Source organism: Oenanthe melanoleuca, chromosome 1, assembly GCF_029582105.1.
Source record: "Oenanthe melanoleuca isolate GR-GAL-2019-014 chromosome 1, OMel1.0, whole genome shotgun sequence".
NCBI lineage: Eukaryota > Metazoa > Chordata > Aves > Passeriformes > Muscicapidae > Oenanthe > Oenanthe melanoleuca.
In genome coordinates this window covers 85,501,301-85,528,622 of record NC_079333.1, presented here as the reverse complement: position 1 = coordinate 85,528,622, position 27,322 = coordinate 85,501,301, and the positions used below count along the sequence as shown (strand labels likewise).

At 37.2% G+C, this 27,322-nt stretch overlaps 1 protein-coding gene across 1 annotated transcript; it reads right to left on the bottom strand.

Moving 5' to 3' along the window:
• Nucleotides 1-432: 432 nt before the first annotated feature.
• GCC2 (GRIP and coiled-coil domain containing 2) lies at nt 433-27,091 on the bottom strand. The gene is made up of 23 exons (XM_056488210.1): nt 26,936-27,091; nt 23,992-24,054; nt 23,245-23,329; nt 22,112-22,179; nt 20,862-20,966; nt 17,612-20,074; nt 16,874-16,943; nt 16,082-16,182; nt 15,905-16,003; nt 14,218-14,337; nt 12,670-12,834; nt 12,193-12,297; nt 11,455-11,617; nt 10,824-10,924; nt 10,618-10,695; nt 9,833-9,970; nt 9,186-9,307; nt 7,492-7,668; nt 6,100-6,317; nt 4,610-4,804; nt 3,670-3,809; nt 2,700-2,901; nt 433-1,615 (listed from the first exon to the last, which is right to left on the bottom strand). Exons 1-23 carry the CDS (start codon nt 27,035-27,037, stop codon nt 1,545-1,547), a joined length of 5,151 nt encoding a protein of 1,716 aa, XP_056344185.1. The 5' UTR covers nt 27,038-27,091; the 3' UTR covers nt 433-1,544.
• Between the last annotated feature and the right edge of the window lie 231 nt (nt 27,092-27,322).

Genomic DNA, 27,322 nt, shown 5'->3' with positions numbered 1-27,322 from the left:
AATAAAGTTTTCTGGCTTTGTTGATTGTGTATTGAAATATATACAACAAGCAAAAAATTAAACCAAAAGCAAACTTACTGAACAGTTTATTCTCAACATGTTACCATTCTGTTGTTCACACGTTCAGATTAATCTCAGCCTGAAATAAGGCAAGGAAAAAGCATAATTTCCTCAGAACCTGAGCTAAGGTAGATAGGAAAGGAAGAATCCTATTTAGTATTTGTATGTGTACCAGGGAAAGACTCTCTGTAAAACAACACAGAGAACATGAAAATATGACTGAAAAAGACAGAAAGACTGTTTTAAACACAAGCAGGATTCAAACACATGTGTATGCTTTTTGAAACTTTACAAATAAATTAAGATGGTGAAAGGCTTTATGGACTGTAAAGGAGAGAAGACAACTGAAGGTAAAAAGAGGTGCTGCGATAATAGAAGTAGAGATGGTAGAAATTTATTTTTCTTGGAAAAAACCTATAACATTCTGTTGAGTAACCTGGAACAGAGATCATCTCATCTGTGCAAAAGATCTGTGCAAACAATGTGCACACACACAGGTAAGTGAGAGAGTAATACCTTCAATCATTAGAACATTTAAAAGATGCATCTATTGACAAAAGCTTCATTCTTCTCTCGCAGAAGTTAATCTTAGGAGTCTGACCTGTGGGCTCAGATTATTTCTTTAGTGTCTTCACTATGACTAAGTCAGTATGAGTAGCCTTGTCATCTAATTACAGACATCATTACAGTAATGGAACATATCTTCCTGGTCTTTTCCACAAACTTCCAACCTCAGATTAAAAAGCCCTTGCTTAAGCCCTTTCTCACAAAGCTTCAGCTCACTTAGAACCTCTGAGTCCTGGAGTGCTGTCCTAAGGCTTTCAGAGATGCCATTAATCTCTACTACAGTACCATGCTCAGATGTGACAAGCACTGTGTTTCAATTTCTGCATCCTCTACATTTTGTGAACCTTCAAGCTCTGCAAAAGCAAAATAATTTAAGAAAGACAACAACTTTAAAGCAGAAAACGCCCTGTTTCTTAATTATCTTACATTTTGTGATGGCTATAACAAGAGAGGAGATAATTTTAAAGTTCTTAAATGTGCAGAGAATAACACTAACCATACAGATTAGCTAGTTGACAATGATATGTGAAAGCAACTGTAAACACTTTCAAATGCTTTAAATCTATACTCTAATTATTCCAGTTAATATATCAGGTCAAACTATTAAACTGATATAAAAAGAGCTATCACAGGTTGACAAATTCTGTTTCCAAACTATTTGCAATTAGTCACTTCTCACAGTTCTTATTATCAGCTTTAACATTTACAAGAAAAATAGTTCACTGCTGCCAGAGCATAACATAGGATGATCTTCCAGAGCTACTGCAGGCTTCTTTCTTAGTAGAGCCTAAAAAGCTGAAAATAACACACAAGAATAAAACCCTGTAGTTCAATGTTACAACACCAACAGATCAACAGCAAGATTTCTCAGGTTTGCAGTTGTGGAATGTTTTTAAAGGTTCAGTGTTTCCACTGTTTTATCGAAGTCCTGACCAGCTGTGGAGGTACGAAGCCCACCCAGAAGGCCGTGAGGTACTCTCTTCTTCACCTGAAGGAGGAAGAAAAACATACTTTATATTCTGTTAGACATTACATCATTTGGTTACACGACCTTGCCCCCACTCCTTGCCTTCATCCTTTTTCAAATATTGTCCTCAAGCTTGCTAAGAAAGGAACTCACTCTTGGACTGACATAGATATGGGTTGTACCACCAAGTCCTCTTCACTTAATATTACTTAAGAATGTCTGAAAAAGGTAATTTATCACCATTCTCCAGAAAAATTCAATCAGTCTTCAGTAGAGGGCTAGAACAACATCAACATGCTATGAACTTGACTTACATCTTATTTTTCCAAATGCACAGCCTATCATGGAATGCAATACTTGAACACTTCCCTTTTTAATGTGATTTTCTTCACAAGTTTTAAGTTCTTATATGTTCATGTGTTACTTCCTGTTTATATTAAGTTTAAGATAAAGTATAGGTCAGTTGCTAATGAAATAGAAGAATACAGTTACTGTCATTGAGAAATGACAATACCTTAAAAAGCATTTTAGAGAACAAATGCTCAGAGTATTTGAAGCAGAAACAGAACATTATTGTACACAGAAATCCTGTGTTAATTTCTTGCAAATGCCTAACTCTTTTTATGTCTTTCCCTAGTTCCTATATTTCTTCAACAAAGAGCATATTTTAAGATATCATTAAATGCATTATATTGAAATTAATATTAGATCTGCAGTACTGTCTGGAGAGGACCATTTTAGTTATCTGTTTAGAACATCTGCAAAGAAAATAATTCAATTATTTTAAACCTCTATTTTGACAAAATTTTTTTAAACTCCACTCAAAACATGAACATATTGAATTTTTCAACTTACTCCTGTCTTCCTAAAATGTAAACGTTTCAGAAGAAATTATATTTTATGCCAGTTTTATGGTATTTGTTCTGTTTAGTGAAAACTGAATAGTAACTTCCCAACAAAGAAAATGGTTTTAGGACTAGTTCACTGACATTATGATACTAAGTTTTGTTTTTTCTCAAAGGTCTACACTACAGACAGCACAGAAGTATCCTTTTCCTTTTTTGCTTTTCCTCTTTTTTGTGATAATATTTTGAATACCACCTACCTTGGGCAATTGCAACCAGCTTCCCCTTCTCTTCAGGGCTGAGCTGCAACATGGTGTCTATTACTGGGAGCAGCCGTTCCTTCTCACTTCCTGATTTCAGAAATATGAACTGCAATAGAACATTCTTCAAGTACTCTAGATTAGCCACAGACTTTTCTCTCTCTTGATTTCTTTCCAATCTTCTTATTTCATTCTTAAGAAGCTGTAGATGAGGGGAAAAAATATGTAATACTGCTTGCTTCATTTAATGAGTAATTGAACAACTGAAGAGCTAAAAAATAAATTGCACAGCTTGCTTCAAAAACAATAATGTGTGTTTAGCAACATATTCAGGACAAAAATCCAATGAAAATTAAGTATGTGATAATGTTGTAAGAAGTAACTTATTATTGATTTAAAATAACCTTTTTTGATAAAATTTGCGAAGTACAGAGATACAGTATCAGTGACAAAAGAGTAGTAACATTTGGACATTTAAATAATTCAGAAACCTGATATTAATTTAAAAGCATTTTAGAAAAGAAAGCTGAGTACATTTAGAAATATCTTCAGAAAGCTCACTCATACTTTAATTCATGTGTCTTCTTTTGACAGCTAAAACAGGTTAGAGAAAGAGAAACCAGACAATGCTTCCCTTGGGATTTACTGCTTTTACCTAAGTGAAAATAGTATAGACCTTTTACTAACCGTTAAACTTCCAAACTCCTGAGGTTATTTTGTAGGAGCTTTTCCTCCACACTCCTCTCCCCCTCCCCACCATGCCTACCCAACTAGAAACTGTGGTAAAAAAACCCCAAAAACTGAAGTAGAGACTGGAAGCACTAATTAGACCTGTGGAATAAAAGCCCCTCCCAATTTAAGTTTTACATGACCAAAATTTTATAGGCTGGGATTTTCTGAAAGATATTTGGTCTAAGAAGCAGACAATGGAAATTAGAGCTGTCCTCATATCTCTTGTGTGTCTGCTAACCTTTATTTGTTCCATTAGGATTGCATTGGTTGCTTCTGATTCACGAAGTAATTCGTTCAAGTGATCAGCACTCTTAGTTGTTGTGTTTAGTTTCTGAATCAGTTCATCCTTGGTGAGATCTGCTTGCCACTGAGATGGTTCTGCAATTAATTGGAAAAGAAAACTAAGAGAAGGAAAAAGCATTTGCATCTACTTCACACTAACTTAAGGACTTGATTAATGTAATGTTTCTTATGAACAGAATTCATGCAAAGTCAGAGTGCAGACTTAACAGGCATCAATGCTGCTGCTGCATGCTTATTTTCTGATCTATTTTTATTTACATAGAAGGCAGCTGGCAAAACAATTCTAGAGTACCTCGAGATCCCGGGTTTTAACTTACTCCTTGTTTCCTACCCATAAATGGAGATTTTCAACAGTTATCCAGGATGTGTTCAGCAGACTTTTAAAACAGGATTATATGCCACCATGTATTTTTCTGGTTTTTGGGGACTCCTAAAACATTCTTTTTCATGCTGGATTTCACTTTCCTAGAAAAAACCTTATGAATAAAGTAGTACTGTTCTAATAAGCCTCATTAAGATGAACCAAAATTTTATCTTTTCATTAACAGGGTTAAATCAGTGCTTAATTGTCCCTAGTAGAGATTCATGCAGAACGCTAAAACTTCTGTAACTATTCACTGACTTGCTCACCCAGTCTTTTCCATTTAAAAGCTCAGAAATATGACACCTTTAAATCACTAAAACCTGTAGGAATGTCCTACTGTTAGTCCTTACACAATAACATAACTCCTGCAAAAGTTCAGGACAGTGTAAACTCAGTGGCACTTGTGTCTTGCACCTAAAATCACGGAAACACAATGCTCTAAAATATTTTGAAGGAACGAACTTCTATGACCTGTGTAGGCAAGTGCTTCTGAAAGCCACGTTCCACCTACCTGGCTTTGCTTCTGATGAGCTCAGCAGCTGCTCCAAGGACTGAACATAGGTGCTGGCTGAGGAGACAGACTCTGTGTCTGTTGTCTCCATACCTTCTCCCTCTTCCCTGGCAACAGTGTGCACATCGAGCACAGGAAGGTCAGTGTTCCGCCGTTCTCTCAAGCTCTTTGTTGCCGGATTTGAAACAGCTGGACCTGAAAGATACTTACTGATGTTCATAACAGAATGAAATTGGAAGGGCAAATTCCTAGGTGTAACTGTCTCATGCTGAGAGTGATATATAAAATAGTCTCAAGATGCAGGGGAAGGTGAAGCAAAAAGAAAAAGCCAGTTTTGCATGTAATATTTATAATAAAATACAGCCATTCACCTTCTAAGGGACATTCCAGGCAGAGTCTGGTTCTAAACCCAAACTTGATTGGCAATTTTTATTTCAGTGACTATGAAACCTTCATGCACATCTCCCTGAAGATGTGTTTTAGCTATGGTAAAAAGCAGATTTTGCTTTTGTTTCAACCAGTCCTGTGGGAGGTGTAAATTCTTCTGTTTTATTACAGTGTGCAAGATCCCTCTACTTCAGTAATAACAGAGCAACTTCTTAAACTGTTACTGCTGCTTGGAAAATGTCCAACTACATCCTGATTAGTAACTTTACAGATACAAAAATAGCACTTACAATTGAAGACAGTAAAATATTAAATTGGAAGAAGGGTCAAATAGCAAGTATAATAAATAGCATGTATACAAATAACAAACATTCTTAAAACAGCTTTCAATACACTTTTCTTTAGCTTTACACTTCATACTTGAGGCAGATGTCCAGTATGCTCCAAAATCTGAGACAACCTTCTAGAACAGAACATGTATCTAGTCCAACTGCCTGACCAGTTCAAGGCTGATCAAAAGTTAAAACATTACCAAGGGCATTGTCGAAATGGCTCTTAAAACACTGACAGGTTTGGGGCATCAATCACTACAATGGGAAGCCTGTTGCAGAGTATGACCACCCTTGCAGTAAGAAAATGCTTCCTAATGTCCAGTCTGAACTTTCCCATGGCAGCTCTGAACCAATCCCATGTCCTATAACTGAATACTAGGGAAAATAGCTCAGCACTTCCTTCCTCACCTCTCCCCACTCAGGAATCTGTAAGACAGCAATGAGGTTGCCCCGAGGCTGCTTTCCTCCAAACTAGACTGACCCAGTGTCCTCAGCTGCTTCTCACAGGACAGTCCTTCCAGCCCTTCCACCACCTCTGTTGCCCTCCTCTGGATGTATTCAAGGACGTTATTAAGATTCTGAAGTGACAGTAAATGCAGATGCGTTCCTGACTTGGTATCTGTGGACTGATACAGCATGCTGAAGATTTTCCATAAAAAGTTGCTGGTGATTTTCCAGAATCAAATGCTGTAAGCACGTTTCAGCTTTAGACTAAGGTACACAGATCTGTTAACTAACCCATGAAAACCTGGTATTCTGCCTGGAAGTTACCTCTAGTGCTTGGTTCACTCTTGAGCTGGAAGAGCTGAGCTTCTACTCTGGAGAGCTGCTGCTGAAGTGTCTCTACTGTCTTCCTGTGCTCTTCTTGCAGGTTCCTGACCTGATCTCTGAAATTGTTCCGGAGAGCTTCATTCTGGGCTGTCAGCTGACTCAACGCCTGGGCGTGCTCTGTTTTGATGACCATGTTCTCAGACTGTATTGTGCAGAGTCTGAAAACAGTGCACACACAAACAGTAAGACACAAGCAGGAAAACACTGCAAGTTTTACATCTCAAAATTTTTACAGTTTGAGGCAATTTTCAATTTTCATGTGTATGATTATCTTAGAATGGCCATGCGTGCAACTTTTTTAATTTAAAGTCCTCTTTTCACAGAGACAATGTGAGACTGAAAAAGTTACACATTACTTATTATATGAATGCACTGTGCTATATAAATTCCTGACTTCTATTTCAGAACAAAAAAATTCAGACACCTTTGGATAAATAAATAAAGTCACAAGCAAATAAAAAAATGCATTTATGGAAAAACTTAAGTCCAGGACTTACCCTTATAAGCATACAAACTTAAACAGAGCCAGAGTAGAAAAAAAATAGTGTTTAGGTATAAAGGGAATCTACTGTGAAATTGGTTGTTTCCAGAAAAATGCAGAACATAATTTGGTTGACTACAGTGAATCATTACAAAGCTATCAGGAACAGGTAAAACTGTACAAAGACAGTGACAAGAAGTCAACAGTTCCTAACATCAATCTGTAACTTCTAAGTAATACATCAAGTGAACTTCTTTGTACCCTAAATGGAGAAGACAATGATAGATTCTTTCTGAGGAGCTCAAATACTAGGTACTCATGTGATTTTACAAGAAGTGATATAGATTAAACTGATTCCTTTCACTTTGAAAGAAACAGCAAATTAACCCTGTGGCAAGCACAAACTTAAAATACAGTACTTTCTGTAAGAAAGGCACTTGGTGGACAAGAACTGGGTATTTTGTCAGTGAACTTATTTGCTTTGCATATAATTATCTTACTTTTTTCAATAGGAAACAACCATAAAATTTAGTAGAGCAGTACAACACAAATTTGGTGCTGGGCATTAGACTTAAAAATAGTCAATGTGCTTAAAAAAAAGTTAATTTTTAGATTTGACAGTTAAGAGATAGAAAGCTTGCAGAAATGTCAAATTCCCCAGTCAGCTACAATTTCACTGTCATTGTGGAAACTTCTGATAGCTTGTTAAAAATAGCAAACAATCCTTTTGAAAATTCCTTTGACTTTCTCAACAACATGCTCTTCGTGAAGTACTCATAGGTTTCTACATGCTAAGATCTTAAAACTCAAACAAAATAAAATATCCATATCTATTCACCAGCAGACCATACTTTTCACGGAGTTCTGCTTCTTTTGCAACAGTCTCTTGCAGCATCTTATTGTGTCTTTCCAGCAGGGTGTCGTGTTCAGACTGCAATGCCTGGAGTTCAGATGCATTCATCTGTGAATTATGCTGAGCATCTTGCAGCTTAACTTTAAGTTGATCTATCACCATTTCTAACTGTTCCCTGCATGTGGAAGGAAAAGGAATAGACAACATGCATTTAAAATAATTACATTATTTCCATAATTACATTATTTCCATTATATAGAACCTATATGATATCTGCAACATTTGGATAGCTGATCCAATTTGCATATTTATTAATAAATCAACTAAGACCAAAATATGTGGCTACAGCAGAAACAATCAGATCCTGTTTTAACACAGATACAAATAGGTTTGCCACATCTCATCTGAACTGCTGGGAATCCAACTATTGGGGTAGGAAGAATTACTGATAGCAATTTTACCTCAAGGAGTGACAAGACAGAAGAACAGTAATATATGGGTGGGAGAAAAAAAATTCTTCTTAAAAATGGTGAGGCTTTTTTTGTTGCACATCAGTTCAATAAGACCAAATACACAAGACAAATGGTTGGAGTAGATTCTGAGCACACTATAAAGCAACATCAAATCCGTAACAGATAAACTCAGTTGGTCAGAAACAGTTCAAAATCAGAAATACCAGGAAGAAAAAAAATCTTAAATTACACACATTCTTTTTTCACTGATTTCTGTGTTTATATATGAAGGCACCTCCATTATCTCACGAACTGTGTATCTCACTAATCCTTAGAGTTGATACTCATAAATAATTTATTTGGGAACAGCTTGTCATCTATTTATTGCTTGTCCAATTTGTTTCCAAGATGGTTCTCTCTCACAAAAAAAAAAAACAAAACAGCAACAATACCAGAACTTCTTAAAATTTTGCAAAAGCGGAGAGACAAAGAAATGCAACTCTCACAGTTTGGCTGATTCAAAAGCAAGAATGTTTCAAAAACCCCAAACCCAGCCCTAAACTCAAGTCCTCTAACAAGGCACAAATCGCCCTCTGGTGGATTTTTGGCTGCAGTTGCCGGTACCGACCGAAGGTCTGTGTCAGAAAAGAGTCCTGACATTTCACACACATAAACGCCCTGTCTGTCACCAAGGGCAGCTATCAATAAAAATAACTTGCACAAACCGATTGACTTTTGCAGTGAATTGAGACATTTTCTGAAGCTAATCTAAAATCACCTGGCTTATGACTATACTTTAAGCATTTTCAAAGAACTTTTCGTAGTGTAACTCTTCTCTTCCAAGTCTTTCCAGGATTTCATAAATCTGCTGGAAGTGATGACTGAATTGGCATCCAGAGCTTTACCTACACTAAACTACTCATTCCTGAAAAAATTCAAAGTGAGCTCAGCTGAACTGAACCAATCTGCTCTTTTCTTCTTAGATGCAAATGGCACTTGGTGCCTTCATGTCAGAGAAAACAACATGCCAAATCTACGCAGAATGTGCTGGCTAATTACTGCTCGTGAGAGTCATAAAAAACTTCCTGAGACCTTAATTCTCCTTCTGACTGTAAAAATATGCAACCTACACAAAAATAGTTGTTAAAAAGACAAATCCAGTAGAAACTGATAATATTTCTTCTGTTCAGCTAGGCAGTGCCACAGTCAGACACAGATCAAGTAAAAATGTTAATTTTACCTCTCTTGTTTGGCTCCTTCAGATTCTGTCCGAGCAGCAGATTTATTCTTTTGCTGTTTTAGAACATTATGAACACGGACTTTATAGCTCTCAAATTCAGATGTAACAGCTGCTTGTTCAGCCTACCACACAGAAAATAAATCTGTAAGTTATAATATTGACTACTGCTCCCTTATCTCTCTCTATAATGAAATTCATCTTACACTGAAAAAAATTAAAATCACCTGCTGCATTTCCTTCTTTAAAACAGATAATTAAAACAGTGACCATAACAGATAATGTTTTTTTAGATTTTAACAGAGTATCATATAATGCAAGTTATATTCCTTTTCCTCGTCTTTTCTTTAAAGACTTTTCTTTTCCCTGAGTGTCTACTTAGTGTTCATCTTAAATAAATCCTGGCTGCCCACTACCTCAAGTTTTTCCCTACTGGAAATGGAAGTATGCAAGTCCAGATGTTTCACCCCAAGTGACAGGACAGGACAGTCTGGCTCGTCCTTTGTACCACCACCCAACTACTTGGGTAATTTGCAATTCTTGACAGACAAAAAGAGAAGAGTGAAAAATCTGCAAAATATTTTTGAAGAAGCAGAGTACAAGTAATCTCCTTTCTTAAGCCTCTAAGATTACTTCTTCCACTGGAATACCTGGGCTGCTCTGCACTCTTCTTGCAGGGTTGCAATTTTTTGCTGGCAAGCACTCATTGTACGCTGGTGCTGCTCCGAAGATGTTCGCAGTTGTTCCTGAACTTTATGCTTTTCTGATGTCAGTACAGCCACTTGAATCTGGAAAAGATCAGTTGAAAACTTCACTATCACAAAAACTTTCTTTACGTCTCCAAGGGAACATGCCACTGAGAATTAAGACTCTATTACTGTAATTCCTGCACAGAACTGGTGAATACAAAATTAAAATCCAATAAAAATAGAATAAAAAAAATAGACACAGGTTACCATGTATTAATTTTTAAAAGGTAATGCTGTTTAAAGAGTGAATGGAAAATAAAACTACAATGCTGGGGTGGCAGCATTTAAGAAAGCCAACCCCTCTCCTTGCCCTGCTTCTTTCATTTATATTCCATTCAGATGGACAGCACTTAAGATTTTTGCTGACAGTGTTGTGCTCCTCTGTTTTTAAACTTCCATTCTTAAAGAATCATTAAAAAATATATTCCAGTTACAAGTTTCAAACTCCACAGTCCTCTCCTTTGGTGGAAAGGGACGGGAAAGGGAAAGGAAAAAGACAGGGTAAATCACAGGGAAAAAATATTTGGGGAAAGCAGCAAACAGACAAAACTCATTTAAGAAAAAGAACCCAGAAGTAAAAACAGCACCTCCTTATTCTTCAGCCTATATTCCATGTATCCAGTACAAATCACACCCTTACCACTTCAATGAGAAAACTTGTACTAACAAAAAGTGAAGTTTCTTGCCTTATAGGCTTCCACCTGCTGTTGACTGGCTTCCAGTTCCCCTTTCAATGATGCCTGCAACATCAGATGGTCACTTTCCTGCAAGATAAAATTACCTGGATATTAAAAACACCTCCAAACCTCAGTTACCTAAAAATTCAGATACCAGCTATTTTTTAAAATCTAGTTTTAAATTAAAAAACATACTCATTAGCATATGCACTTACAGCTTGTTTTGAATCAGCCAGTTCTTTTTTGGTTTTCACCAGGAGTTGTTTAATCTTGGCATTTCTTTCCTCATCTTGTTGCATAGTTGACTGAAGTGACTCTAATGCAGAGAACAGTAATTATATGCAAAGAAAACTTCTCTAATATTTCCTTAGAAATGCTGGAAAATATTTAAACAAATTCTAAAAGATCCCTTAAGAGCTGCAAACAAGTAGCTTACAGTAATTTTAGTACCCTTTTTCTAAGTTATCACAAAAATCTTAAAATAAATGAAATGTTTTAGGAAGAAATGGAATTTTTAACCATATGGGAATCAGTAAAGTTTTATGAGTGTGGTGTATCAGAATGAAACCCTTGTCAGTCACCAATATTTAGAACTTAGGAATAACTTAATCAGGTAAGAAACACAGTATGTCGTACAGGCAAATAGCCTTTTAAAGTGCTGAACATTGGATTAAGTGATCAATAACCTAGTAAAGCTTCCTCTAAGACAAAATTGCTTTCCTAATGCAATTGTTTAGTATTCCTGCAAAGCTTACCCTCACTTGCTGACTTGAGAAGTTGTTTCTGAAATGCATTTTTTACCATTGCTAACTATACCAGTGACTCTTGCTTTTATAGTTTACTCACTTATTTCTTCCTGTAGGGTCTCTTGTTTCTGTTTCTGAATCCCCGTTTCTTGCTCAAGATCTTCTATTCTGCTGTCTTTATCAGTAATCTTCTGATTAAGCTCTTTTACTAGTCTTTCATAATCAGCTATTTCCATATCCATCAGTGTACTCTTTTGAGCATCCTGCAAGGTACACAAAATGAAGTTAGAACTTACAATTTGCCTTGGCTTCTAAGACTTTTGTAATTCTGTTAAAAACTATATTGCCCATCAGACAAAGATTTTGTCTCTATCTATATCCACAAACGCCACCCATCTATTGGATTTCCATATCCACAGTAAAGAATCTCTTTTCAAATAAGAATCAAAAGCTTTGAAAAACCTGTTACTAGTTTTATCTGTAGTTATTTTGTATATATTAGTTTCTGTCATCCTCAATCCTTAAAGTCAAGGCAATTTCTTAACAGAAATTACATCTGTTAGATGTACTCCAGACATCTGAATTCTATTCCTATTTCTACTCATGAAAGGGCACATAACCCAAGCTCAACAAACAAACAAAATACAAAGACAAAACCTATCCCAAAAGTATCTGTCAGCTCTCCAAGCATACAACCAGGAGCAAAAGCCCTCACATTCTCCCTTTTGCAAAGCTCCAGCTTTAAAATCCTCAGAACAGAAAGGGAGGCATTCAACACAGCCAGATGGGCTAAAAGCTTTGGTAGCCCATTAAGTACTAACATGGACAGCAACTTTACCTTTCTGGCCAGCTCTAGTTCTTGCATAGTTTTCTGCAAATGTTTCTTTTCCTTCTGAAGTTGCATCTGAAGCTCCTCCATTTCTCGGACAGCACCACTATGTTCCTGAAATTTAAGTAGTTGTCAATTATGCAGTTCAATTTCAAAATAGATGTCAGCATCTTTCTACACTTAGACACACACACGCACTTGCACTGTACAAAGATAGTTGATTTCTTTTTTAGAAAATCATTGTGAACCAGAGATAAACCAACAACACTAAAAGTGTTTTTCACATTCAGTATAACTACCCCTAACCTGAACTGACAGCCTTGCAAAGTTCTTTCAATGAACAGACCAAGTTTTCAAAAAAGCCAAATAACACGGAGGGAAAATGTGAAACCTGATCTACAAAAACACAGTTTACAAAGGTCTAAGAGAAATCACATCCAGGGAAAGTAATGCTTCAGCCTATTCGACATCTCTATGAAGTACTACCTTTGTTTTCTGTTCTCTTAGAAGCTTTTCAGCTTCTAGTTCTTTGTCAGCCTTTGCTTTGGCTCTTTGTATCTCCAGTATCTGGGTTTCCAGCAGCTTAGCATTATTTTGCAGTGTTTCAACACGAGCCAGGAGGTCTTCATTAGAGGAGCGTAACTGATCATGCTGAAATTAGCACAGTGGAATGATAAAAACATAAGTTGATTTTATGTGCAAGATAAAGTATTTTCTATACTTAAAAAAAAAATACCCAACACTGATTTCTTTCCAAATCACTTACAAACAACACTCCTACAGATGAGTCTTGTCCAGCTTATATCTTTTAAACCAGATTGATAAATAGGCAAAATTGAAGCTGTTAGCACATTTTGGTTATTTTGTCCAGCTAATTTGCCCAGCTTTCTGTAAAATGGCAAGAATCACACGAAATCTGAAAAAAATGCCCAAAAATTTATGCTTTCTCTATTATCACCTTCCCCTTGGAACAACACAGTAATTCAATACTTACTGCCACACTTCTAATACAACTGCTGTACTTATAAACAAATGATCATACTATTAACTCCTAAAATAGGCTGAACTGCAAGCTTTGACTGAAACATGAAGTCTTCCACCTGTATATAGTAAGAACTCTACTGCATCAGCCATACTTTTGCAATGATTTTAACAAATTAAATTTTGACATCTTCAATGATGTATCCTAATCTTTATTTTGCCTGTTAAAAATGAAGTATAAGTCAAAGATGTCCACTACCTAAACAGTGTTTTATTTACAAATTCTTTATAACAAACTTGAAAAATGCAAAGCCTGCATAATCAGTAGAATATATACTATTATTTCTTATTTCTTCCTATGCTATTGATTACTGGCTTGTGTTTATAAGGGAGCAGTGGCCTAGGTGGATCTTTGGTGTATGAGGCTTGGGAGTTTAAATCCTAAATACCAAACCCATTTCAGCTTTGCAAAAATGTGTCTCACAGCTCCTAAATTACCATTTTAGACTCCTCTGAATGCCACTGTAGTACTTTACAATGCATCTTAAAGTCTCGTGCTTGTGAAAAATGCAAAATCTATAATTCACTTAGTCTACTTAAACACTCTTGATTAAACAAAAAAATTAAAAAATCCCAAGCCACATTTTGTTGAAGAAATTGAAGAAAAAATGTCTCAGTTAAAGGTTACTGCACATCATGTGTGTAGGTGTGTGGTCAGAGAAACAGTGCAAGTTTGATACTTGTAGCAGAGCTGTAGGTCCAAAATCAAGCCAGAGATGATCAACTCTTTTCTGTGGGTTGACCTGGGATAAATTAAACTCTTTCTATTGACAAAGCCAGACATTCTAGATATATTTATCTTTGGCATGGCCCAGGTAAGATATCAGATGTTGAAAAGGAACAAACAAACCACTCTGAATTTCAAGTCATTATTCAAAACACACTTAGGTTATAAAACTACAGTAACAATTACATGATTAGAACTTGCACCCCATAGGCAGAATTAATTTTTATGGTACTTATCAATAGATCAGACCCATACACAGAACTGACCTGCTCAGATGACACCTGTAGCTGTCTTGTGAGATCATCTAGCTGACGTTCAAGACTATTTGCTCTGTCTTTTTCAGAATCCAGCTGTTCTCCTTGCTTGTCATATTCCATCAAAAGATTCTTAACACATACAAACACAACAGAATAATTTTTTACAATATATATTGCATAAGCACATTCTATACCTCTGAGGTGTGCTTACCTAGTATTTCATTATATGAGCTGTCTTCCTGCAACATCAGAAATATCAGAATGAAATTAAAGCTATAATTCTACTACAGACTCTGGGAAAAGCCCCCTTTCAATTCATGACATTCTAGAATAATTTAGGTTGGAAGGCAGATCAGCAGGTGTCACCCTCCCGCTTAAAGGAGGATCAGCAGAGAGATGAGACCAGGTTGCTCTGAGCTTTGTCCAAACATGTCCTTCCAAGCACCTGCCTCCAAGAATGGAGATGGCTACTCCACTGGGCAACCTATTCAAAAGCCTGACAATTCTCATAGCATAAAAATGTTTATTCATATATCCAGTTGGAATTTCTTCTTTCAACTGAGGACTACTGTCTTATCTTACACCACCTCTCTTCCCTTCATAACGTCTTTGTAGATACTGGACGCCTATTGGGTTCCTTTGAAGTTTTCTCCAGGCTGAGCAATTTTTCATCACTTATTCCAGTCCCTTGACCAACCTGGTCATCCCTCCACTGAAATCACTTCAAGTTATTAATCTCTTTCTTGTACTTGGGGGGAGAAGGAGAGACAAGAGTGGATGCATTACTCTCAATGATGTCACAGAATTATTTAGATGGGAAATGACGTTTAAGATCATTGAATTCAACTGTAAACCCAGCACTGCCAAATCCACCACTAACATCCATCCTTAAGTGCAGTGTTTACTATATATACTTGTATGTAAAATGCTTGCTGTGTTTACTTATTATATTTTAAATACCACCATGGATGGTGATTCTATTGCTTCCCTGCTCTAATGCTCAAGCATCCTTCTTGTAAAGAAATTGTTCCTAATATCCTGCAATTCCCCTGGTGGAACTCAAGGCCATTTCCCTCTGTCCTATCTTGCTGCTTGAGAGAAAAGACTGACTACACCTCCTTTCAGGTGGTTGTAGAGAGTGATAAAGTCTCCCCTGAACCTGCTTTTCTCCAGACCACATAACCTCAGTTCCCTCAGCTTCTCTTCCTAAGTCTTACAGGGAACAACTTTCTCTTGGGGAAGCAATACTGACTCACCACCTGCTTCTGCTTCATGTGCCCAGAGATGTGCTCCAAGACTTGCCCCCAGAAAATTTGTCTTCCTCATTTAATGACGTTCAAACTGATCTTCAATTTCATGTACTCTGCAGAATTCACAGGAACTTATGTTTTGCCTAGCAACACATTGCTTGGTATGTAGGATGCTAGATTCAAAAGGCTTAAGATAGTGTTCTAGTAAAAAGGAAGAGTCTAATTTTCTTCTGACAGCAGCTGCATGGTTCTCTTTAGAGAACCTTACATTTCTTGGTTCTGGTATTCAATTGCATTGACACCATCTCTTTTGCCAAACATAACTGTGCAAATTAAATGTGTGTGTTAAATGTCAAATATACATAGCAATGTATATCCAGGCTAGGTTTCAACCCAAAGTATTTTTGACAGTTTACTGTCTTTTGTGAATGCAGAACTATTCTTACCTTATAGCTTTCAGCTCCTTGAATGACATCTTTCATGGAAGCAGACAACTGATCTTTTTCTGATCGAACCAACTCCAACTCTTCTTTCAGAGCCTGCATCTTATTAAAAAAAAAGCATGTGTCATTAAAACAAAACTCCCCATGCAGAATTTTCATATTTGGAAGTAGTCAGGGTACCTCTTTTCGGCCAGCATCTAATTCCTTCTTTGCTTTCACAGCAACCACTTTAATTTTATTCAGCTTCTCTCCTTTTTCAGCAGATTCTCTTTCGAGCATCCCTAAAACAAATATGTAAGAAAATTAAAAATTACACCTTTCCATTTCTTCCCAAGAAGTGAAATGAAATTAAATTAAAACACAAACATCAACATGACTTTAAAACCAAACAAAATATAAAGCAGGGGGAGATGTTCCCTTCATCTGTACAACTCAGTTAAGCTTTCAATTTGAAGCTAAAAAACCCAAACAAACAGAAAACTTAGTGGTAATCTTTCCCTGGACAATATTTCCCTGTTTCAGATGCTTCCATCACAGTTAGGAGCCATAGTCCAGTCTACTTTTACATAAATTTAACAACTCAGAACTATTTTCCCGCTAATGTGTTGAGGTAACTGCAATAAAGCAACAGTAGTTTTGGCAGTGTTGCTTCCCTTTCCTTCTGGCAGCTTCAGGGATTCCTACTGATAAATCTCCCACATTTAAACAATAAAGATTAAATCCACTACACTGTTTATAGACAGATGTACAGAGGAAGAAAAAGCCTTAAAAAGTATTAAATCATATCCAACTTAAAACTGCTAACATTTTGAATCCCCAATGGAAAGAATACTATGGGAAGATGCATTAACATCTACTTCCCCTTCTACTTCCTCGAGTTGTGGAAATAGAGGACAATCATGCAAAGAAAGGGAAGGTAACAATCCAAAGAAACCAGACCTTTTGTATAAAAGAAAAAAGTGAGAAAGATACCAATTTTTTCTTGAAGCTCTGCTACTGATGACTGTTGATCAGTTTTCTCAGTCATAGTCTCCATTAAATTCTGTATTATAAACAAAGATATAAGAAATATTACAAAAATTTCTTTCTGGTACCTATTTTGGCCCTAACAAGCCCCAGGAGTTTAAGCCACAGCTAAAACTGTCTATGTTCTTACTACCAGGAAAGTCTTTATGAGCAACTTCTATCAGCTTGGTGAAAGTATAGTAAGGTTGAAAGCAGAACACTCCAACCTTTTAAGAGCTGCTTTCCATGGACAAAAAGGGGAGATACTCTCATTCTGCAGCTGTCAGCTTTACATAACCAGAAATTCCCAAGACCTGAAGCTAATGCAGATCAAGCAGTTTTGTTTGAGATGGAACCACAGAAAGCTAGAGGTGAAAGATTATGAGGTCAGTTACTCAATCTAGTCAATTGACTGCTTCAAGGGATATTGATAGGAAGAAAGGTTCAACTACAAGCAACGTTTGTCAAAAAAGCATTATGGTTGTATTTGTTTAATTTTTCTTTTCCTAGGGAAAAAAAAAAAAAAAAGAGAATTCTGAGGTGCTAGAAAACTCAGAAATATGTGCTTTCTAGAAGGGAGACTCACTTTTCGGCCAGAGGAAAAAAAAGAAAAAAAAAGAAAAGAGAGAATTGAAAGTATTTTTTGAACCTTAATTCTGAAGACTTTAGAGGTTTAGTCTTTATACTTCAATAACAAAATATAACCTTTAGAGAACTCAGTTCGTCTTTCACATTTCTAAGTTCAGTTTCCTTTTGTTCCAGAATGAAATTTAAATCGTCTCGTCTTTCAGATCCTTTTTGCAGTTCTTGTATTTGGCTTTCATAAAGAGCAAGTTTTTGACTGATCTCTTCAGTATTAGCTAAAAGATCTTGATTTTCAATCCTTGTTTTCTCACTGGCACTCCTCAGCTCCTGGATGTCATGTTGAAGCGCTTCTTTTTCAGACAACACTCCTTCCAGTTCTTCTCTCAAGAGACTTTTTTCTTTTTCAAAATCCTGAATCAATGATCTGTGTTCTCTGTGTTGAGCTGCATTTTCTTCCTCTAATCTCTCAACTTCTTGCTGCAAACGAATTACTTCCTCCTCCTTTTGTAGAGCAAGACACTGCTCTTCTTTAATTTTTGACAAGCATTCATTTGCAATTTTTAACAAGTTAAGAGAATCACATTCTTCATTAGAATCTGAAACGCTGAACCCCACTTGCTCAAGTAGGTGGTACAGCTGAGTTCTTACAAGGGATGTGTGCACTTGCTCATTTTCAAGTAATGTTGATATATGGTCTTTCTCTGCAGTCATCATTTGTAGTTTTTTTTCTAAGTTTTCAGACTGCTCTTTCAATACTAAGCTACCATCTTTTTCAGATGTAGTCTTTCCCAGCTCTTCACTTAGTTCACATTTTTCCTGAATGAGCTTCTTATTTTCCTCACGAAGAGTGTACACTTCAGATGAAAGTTGCTCCTTATCACGCACCAGAGATTCAATCTGTTTTTCCAGTTGCTCTAGCATTCGAGCATTTTCACCCTTTGAAGTTAAAGCTTCATTCAGTCTCTCTGTTAATTCCTCTACCTTTTGCTTCAGGTCACTATTATACTGATTAGCAACATCTACTTCTTGCTGAAGTTCCAGAATTTTAACTTGTTCTTGTTTGCAAGTTTCCTGAAGGGTTTCTCCCTCTTCACCCAAGTGTTTTACATCATTTAAAAGATCCCTGTTTTCATCAGTAAGTGCAAGGATCTTCTCTTCCAGTTCTCTTACACTAATCTCTTTTTGCTCAAGGGAGCTTCTCATGGTGCTATTGTCCTCCTGAAGACTAACGATTTTATATTCAAGTTCTTCTATCTTTAACTGATGAGATGATGATTTTTCCTGGAGGTGATTTACATTTTCAAGAAGAACATCCCTTTCATTGAAAGCAGCCCGGAGTTTTTGTTGCAGTTGACTGACATCAGAAGCTTGCTGTTGTTTCATTGATTCAAATTCCTGGCTGATCTTTCCAGCAGATTCACCTAGCTCAGCCTGTAGCGTTTCCATTGTTTCTCTCAGGCTGTTGTAATTGGACACTGCTTCTTCTTTCTCCTGAGTTTGCTTTTCAAGTAGTTCTCTAAGTTCCTGATTTTCAAAAACTAATGCCATCTGTTCTTTTTCAGAACCAGATAATAAAGTTTCATTTAGTTCAGAAATTTCTCTGTTGTGTTGCTCTTTCAGAGTCTGAATCTCTAATTTGTGCTCCTTTGCAGCAGTTTCATACTGCTGTCCTGCTGCTTGAAGATCCAATTTTAGTTTTTCAATTACACAGCAGTAATCTTCCTTAGCAAGCTGCAATTCATTTATCTTAAAGTCCAAGTCTTCCCGCTCATGAAAGTACTCATCCTTCATACGATGGATTTCCTCTTCCAGTTTTATCTTGACATTGCTCATATAAGTTAACTCATCTTTTAATATACTATGTTGGGACTGGAGTTCTTCTAAACTATGCTCCAGGTACCTAACTTTCTCTTCCATTTTTGCTTCTACACATGGTTCTTCTTGTGTATCTGCAACATCTACCTTGTTTTCTAAATTTTTATTTAAGACTTCTCTCAGCTGCTCCAAGTCATATTCACGCTGGTCAGTCTGAGCACTCATTTCCTCCTTGGCATTTTTCTCTGCCAAATCGTGCTCTAACTGATTTATTTGATTTTGCTTTTCTTCATTTTCTTTAGATGATATTTCAATCCGATGCATTAGTTCTGACACCTCTTCCTGATGGGCAATTTTTAGTTTTTTAAGCTCTTCATTCAGATTTTTTATTTCATTATGGTAAGACTGAGAGTTGCTTTTAATAGTTTCTTGAAGATTTGTCACTTCTTTGGTTTTGTCTTCATCCACAGCTTCCAACTGCTTTTTCAGACACAAAATTTGCTCCTCGTAAGTAGATTTAATTCTTTGGACATCATCTTGTAATCTTTTAACTTCTTTTTGGCTATTATTGTAACATTCAACCTGTTCCACCAGCTCCATTTGTTTTTTCACTTGTTCATCTAATTCCATCTCCAGCTTTTTTAAATCTTCATTGTGCTTGCATTGTGCATTTGCTAATTCACTCTTCAGAGCTTTTATTTCTTCCAGAGAGTCAATTCTTGATTGTTCCAGTTGCTTCTGCAATTCTTCTGTTTTAGCCACTGCAGCCTAAGCAAACAAGAAAATTATTAAATACTGGTAATTTAGCACACAGAATTTCCAAGTGAACTGTTTACAATAATGAATTAGAAAATGTAGTAATTCTCAGTTTTAAAAACTGCTATAAATATCTAACTGTATTAGGACAACTCAATTCAGAAGATGCTGCACAGAGTACAAGAACATCTGCAAAATAAGAAAGGAAAACTAAGTCCTAAATCATGTTTACCAGCATAATTTCACAAAATGGTCACAACAGAGTTCAGCTTTAGCAACTATTCTGATAATGTATTAAAGATCAGATTACTTTTAGTGCATCAAATTCAGGTATCTGGAATATAACAATGTCCATCAATTGCAAGAAATTCAGTCTTCACTTCATTACTAATTGAGATTTTTTATATAATACAGATGCCTTGGCTGACAGCCTCCCTCTTAAGAAAATCTAAAGTTAAGTCTCATATGCATTATCTAAAGGTTTACCTCATAAAGGTAAACCTGTGCTCCCATAGAAAGACAGAGCTGATTGACTGAAGTCTATAGGCTTTCAATGCACAGACTGAATTCTTCTTGCAGCTGTGGATCTAGACAGTGTATATAAGAATTTTTTATTTATTACTATGAAGTAGGGGGTACAGAGAAAATACTCTTTAATATATAAAGACTTAGATTTTTTAAAGAGATAGAATACAGCTAAGTGAAGAAAAAGATTAAAATTAGATATGCAACAAGCAAATACAGAAAAAAAATATAATTCTCTAATATTTCAGTAATGTTCTGTTGCTCATTTCAGTACCTCTGCTTCTTGCTTTATTTGAGTATTTTCTTTTTTCAGAGCAATACACTGCTGCTGACTTTCAGCTTTTTCCAGAAGCACAACATCAAGCCTTTCTGTGAGAGCCTAATATTAAATGAGAAAGATCATTGAAAGGAGGGTTTCTTAACAATGGAAACAGTGATTTCTGAAAAATGTAGGAACTCACATATTGATTAGGACCCTTCTTGTCAAAAAGCCACATCAGTTTGATTTTAAAAATTGCTTCCAGACCGTGATATTAAATAAGTAGACTAAAACAATGATTTTGGGTTCTTTTAAAAACTGTACGTGTGATAAGCTGATGTTTTATTACCAGGTGGTGGTGGTGAAGTTCCCTTTCTGTAGAAAAGAAATCTCCAACTAAATTATCCAAAACAATACTTTAATTGAGAAATTCCTCTTCTCTACCAATTTTCACTTCCATATGCTATGACCCTTATCCTGAGAAAGACAGATCCTGAAAGTATTTCTTGTGACATGCAACTTTAATTATGTGTTTCTAATCTCATCAAATGACTGTCTCACAACTTTTCTAAATGGCTGAAGTCCTTCTGCAATGGTCACTCCAAAATAAACAAAAGCTGGTCTAACCAGCCAGACAAGGAAAAGTCTTGCTGGGGACACTCACAGTCATAGAACTGTTTGGGTGGGCAGGGACCTTTAAAGGCCATCTAGTCCAACCCTCTGCAGTGAGCAGGGACATCTTCAACTCCATCAAGTTTCTCAGAGCCCCATTCAACCTGATCTTGAATATTTCCAGGGGTGGGGAACCTACCACTTCTCTGAGCAACCTTTTCCCATGTTTCACCACCCTCTGTGTAAAAAACTATATTCTTTATATCTAATCCAAATCAACCCTCTTTTAGTTTAAAACCATTACCACTTGTTCTATTGCAACAGGCCCTCCTGAAAAGTTTGTCCAGATCTTGTAAGCCCCCTTCAAGTACTGAAGTGCTGTGCTAAGTTCTGTCTGGAAAAGTGTACTACTCTGTACTATTTCTCACAGAACAAAGAGGGTTTGCTGGCAAGTGGAACAAGGACATGAGAGAAGGAAAAAAAAAAAAAAAAAAGGTTTTAGAAAGTGTCTTGGATTCTTGCATATTGATTCAATTAAATTTAAATAACAATTCTCAAGCTATTTACTATTTAGCTATTTTACCAAATTATTTCTATGGATTTATTTCAGCTAACTTTACATATTACAATAGAAACCCATTACATATTCCTACCTGAATAATGTCATCTGCTCCTGCAGTAGCTGCTTTAGATTTGAGTTCTTCAATTTCTTTCTCCAGTTCTTAAAATGCAAAGAAATTTCACAGTATGAATTGATGCTGCATCGCAGTAGCAAATTTCTAGTAAATTTTGTGCCTCACAATACTTCTATTCAAACCAGAGACATCTTTTACTTCATCAATTTTTATTTGTTACTTAGTGATTGACAGGACTAATGGAAAGAGAACAAATATTCAGTACTACTTTTCCAGTCCTGACATTGAGCATGGTTTCCTGAGGAAGCAAAACTTACTTGCTTGGATGGAGGGACAACAGATAGAAATTCTTCTGATGATTATCTTACCTTCTACTTCATGGTCAATTTAAATCAGAGGAAAGATACTCAGTTTCTACTGTTTCTCTAAAAATAGGCAGCAAGCAGAAGAACAAGATCTTATGAATAACAACACTGAGGAAAAGCCTGATATAGCCCATCTCTGTATCCTTATTGTTTCAGTGGCCAGCTACCAGAAGTCAGGCATAGCTGTCATTCCAAACAAGGGGAAGTGACACCAGTCCAAATAGTGGGCCACTGGAGGAAAAGGGACAGCAGAATGGAGAAGGACAGCACATGAGAGCACAGATTTACATGTACTTTTAGGTGTTAAGCATAAAATTTTGTTTGGTGTATTTTACAAATTCTTGTTAAAGAAACAAATGATCAAATAAAAAGTACCAAACTGTCTTAAAGAAGCCATTGTATTCTACAACAAACTATACTAATTATGCAAAAAAATTATCAGATATTCCTCCTCCCATTTGCTTCCTGAAAAGCAACCTGCACCAACATGGAGAACAGACAATGACAACTCCCACTTCAACTTTTACACATGCTACACTGTTCCATCATGCCATACTGTCAGACCAAAATTAATTTAATACCTGATAAAAGCAATGTTTATTTTCTTCTCTTTCTTAATACAATTAAGTCCTTATCCTCCCACCATAAATAGCAAAATTGAAGAAAAATAAAACCTAGTATTTTTGTCTAGAATTTAAATCTACCTATCAAAAACACAAAGTGATATTTGAAAAGGTCAGGTAGTGCCAAGCATTAAGGCAGAAATTGCACTTTCCAGTAAGATACCTGCACATCTTGACTTCACTTTCTGTATAAGCATCATTTGCTTTTTTGCAAACTTGATGAGGTCTTCTTTGGGCAATGTGTCCAGCTGTAAAAAAAAGTATGTATCAGAGAAACCAGTTTCCTCTAATCCAGAGGGCAATAGAAACAAGGCATTTTAGCATCTGACTTCCAAGAAATGAAATTTTAGGACAAGAAACTCTTACCATATATTTGCAAGAATAACAACATTTCAAAGAATAACAGTCCAAGTTACTGATGTTCTGTTAGCCAATTCTGTTATTTCAATTACAGCAACAGAAACTACTCCTCATTCAGTACTTTTCTGAAACAATTCTGGAGCACACAATTGGGCAGTATCAGTTAGGAAAATTCAGTTAGGAAGGATTACAATTTAGTAATAGAATTTGAATGATATTTTGAAAATAGCATGCTGACATAACATTGTCATTGTTTAAATTTACTTCCAATGTATACTAAGATGTCTGTATCCATTATGGAACAGACTGCTGCCAAAACTGGATGCTATTAATAATTTATCAAATATAACAGGAAGTCAACATACCAAAAAGAGATTTTTTTCCTCATAGTTTCCAAAACATTTTATCTTAATGTTTATAAGTTAATTCTTCCTGTCTAGAAGAAATGCTAAAAATATCTTTGTCTTCCTATTAGTCACGCTTGCATGCTAAGCTGTAACCCTTGCAACTACTGCTATCCAAATAAATTATGTTTGTGAGGACTGATTACCTTTGATTTGCCTGATCCTGGTGTGCCAGAAGATGCCACCATCTCCTGCCCAGCATCTTGAACCTACAACAAAATAAAGTACAATCTGCAGTAATGAACTTTTCAGTCTAAGACTATCAAAAGAATGAATTGAAAGTTCTCAAACAGAGACTAACTCAATATAGTGAAAGCACAAGAAAAAAATTAAAATAAAATTTTGAAACAACATGTATTTGTAGGATTAGTCAGAAACATAATGGAAAAATGTCTACTGTGATTATCAGAACAAAATCTACTGTGATTAGCAGAATAAAAAGCTGCCAATGTCCAAACCAGTATGATCTTATGATTTCATTACTGAATGGACATCTAGAGCTGATATAGTATTGCAAATTAATTTTATTTACAAGCAGTTTCAAAAGCATGACGCACTGTCTCGTTCTTAAAAGAGTCATTGAAAAAAAAGAGAACAACAACAAAAAAAAAAAACAAAAAACAACCAACCCCCCAAAAAAAAAATCCCAAAACAACACAAAAACCCCAACCAACCAAACAAAAAACCCCCAAGAATCTTGTAGAGAAGCAGCAATTAAATCAAACCTTGGGAACTTTTGAACCTTGAACACAAGCTCCTAATCTTTTTTTTGTTTCCTTCTTAAACACACCGATTTATCACTACAATTTTTAGCCTGTCAAATATATCCAAAAGATTCAGCAAAGTCAGGGCTCATTTGGACAAACTGTAAGCCTTCTCTTATTTTTTTTTAAAGAATACTAGTTTCCACTAGGATTGCTGGCCTGAAAAATGTACCTGAAAAGGCTCTGCAAATTCTGGGCTCCCTATCCCTAAAATATATGCAAAATGCCTTCTACTGTAAACTTCCACAGATCTAATCTGGGAGACTGTTACTTTACTGTGGTTTATATGGGATAAGCTTATGTATAATCAGGAAAACAAAGAAATGTATGCAGCCACGATGCTGCAAAGGAAAAGGGAACAGATGCTTCCAATGTATTAGGAATAGCATTTCCAAGCCTTGACCTTTACCCTTTTTTTTTTTCCACACTATCATATGTGCATGGGTATAAAAGTGAAGATGTGTGTATATAAATATTTGTATTTTTATATATCTAGATGTCTGTGTGAACATACATACCTTCATTTTATTTTGCTACTCTATTCATTCTGCCAAAAAAATCAAAACACTTATAGTAGAAACTAAGGAAGAACTAAACTGGATCTCAACACTATGAGAATGGACAATCAGTAATAATTTAGACAGAATGGGTTATACAGATAATAAAAAGCATCATCTTTAGAAATATGAGTTCAAGTACAGACCAAGGACAAAGGCAGTTACAGTCATCTATGTAACACATGCTAAGTGTTTGGGTTTTTTTTTTTTAGATGGCAAAGGCAAACTTATTAGAAAAAAATGTGCAGTACAGCATTAGGAAAAAAAAGCTAAAAAGTTAGTTTCAGATTTTCTTAGCATGTACAACTTTTTCAACACTTACACTCCTAATATTTTAGCACTTTGACAGCATAATGAATTATAATAAACTGCATGTACTGTTCAGAAAATGACAGCCCACCACTCTCCTTAATACAGCAAGGTCACATGAATTTTCTTCTCACAATACTTTTACTTTTTTAAGCTAATACATACAGAGGCAGAATCACATACTGTATAAAACAATGCCTCCAGTTTTGCTGTTCTGGTAACAGAAAACAGAGGCTGCTCATTTAAAGGGCTTCACTCACTTGAGTTAGAAGAAAAACAAGGAAAATGAGCTATCAAAAATCCCTGAGCTTTTCATCCAAGCTGTGAAACAGCAGCTACTAACCATGCTTTTAAGCCCAACACAATCCTGCATGGTTTCTAGTCCACCATTCTGAAACCTGGATGCTTCCACAGTTTATCGAGATATATATATATATATATGTACGTATGTATGTATGTATACACACACACACATACATACATTCTTTATTTAGATTTTATTTCAAGTCTACTCTACCCTCTACACTAAGGGGTTACATGCCACACTTCAAGATGTTCTATGTATTTTAACTGCTGTCTATCCCTTACTTTTGCAATAGCTTAACATACCCTTAGAAAGTCTAACCAATGCATAAATACAATACATTAGCCTTTGCTGTGAACTGTGGCAGTAATGGCCACCATGAACAGCAACTTTCTGAGCAGTGTGCAGCTACTAGATATCAAATCTCTAAGTGTACCAAGTCACACCGAAATACATTTTGAATTGTGATTGCTTCAACCAACAGTGGCACTGAACCTCTATTAGAACGTAGCATGTGAGCAGCACAGACACTACCAGGGGAGTCCATTTAATATGTGAACTTAAAACTCTTCAATGTTTCCTTTGGATTTCCTTGGTGTTTATGAAATATCCACTAAATACAGTGGTTTTATTTGCTCGTGTTGGTAGGCGTGTTTCACTGCTAACACATCGGGTCACTCCGTGGACAAGGAGCCCTTGTCCGCCCGTGGGTGCCCTCACACAGTAACCACTCGACGCCCGGCCGTGTGTCACCCAGCGTCGCTCCCCTGGGGCCAGCACCGCCCGCTCCCCCAGCCCGGGCCAACAGGGCCACGTCCCCACCTTCCAAGCAGGAGGGGCACTAAACGAGCCCCTTGCAGCCCGCAGCGGCCCCGCATTTCCGCAGGGCAGGGGCAGGGGCTGAGGCAGCGGCAGGGCCCCTTCCCACCCCCGGCCCCCGGCCTCCCTCACGGGGCTGCGCCACCCGCGGGGGCTGCGAAAGGCGCCCAGTGGCCCGCGGGCTTCTCCTCCCGTCACCGGGGGAAGGGAAAGGCACCGCGGCGTGGGAGGGGCTGCTCCGCACTGTCCCCGTCCCCCGCGCTGCCTGCCAAGGTCTCGCACCGCCCTCCCCACCCGCCCCGAGGGCTGCGCGGCCCCTCTGCCCCCGCCGCGTTACCTCCATGGCGGGGCCGGCGGGCTGCAGGGGCGGGGAGATCGCGGCGCCACAGCCGCTGCCAGCGCCGCTACATCCTCCCCGAGCCGCTTCCGCCTCCGTCATCCCGGCACGCCGGGCTGGCCGGGCCCGGCCGCCGTCACAGCGCCGCCCCGGGGGACGGGCGGGGCTCCGCCGAGGGCCGCTGCCTCTGAGCGCCATGGGCGGGCCGGCCGGGAGCGGGGTGTCGCTGCCGGCCTCCTGTTCTCCGCCTCATGGAAACGGGAAAGGGTGAGGTTGTACAACGATGGCACCTCGCTGTTCCTTGCACTGAAGGGCTCCTGAGGGCAACGCAGCGCTGCAGGCGCGTCTGTCATTGCCACCATAAGGAGAGCACGAGGGGAAGAGTGA

Coding starts and splice junctions, on each gene's coding strand:
- GCC2 (XM_056488210.1), bottom strand. CDS start 27,037: ATGACGGAGGCGGAAGCGGCTCGGGGAGGATGTAGCGGCGCTGGCAGC. Junction 16,944..17,611: donor ACGAACTGAGTTCTCTAAAG/GTTATATTTTGT, acceptor TTTATAATACAG/AATTTAATGGAGACTATGAC. Junction 12,835..14,217: donor TACAGGTGTCATCTGAGCAG/GTCAGTTCTGTG, acceptor TGCTAATTTCAG/CATGATCAGTTACGCTCCTC.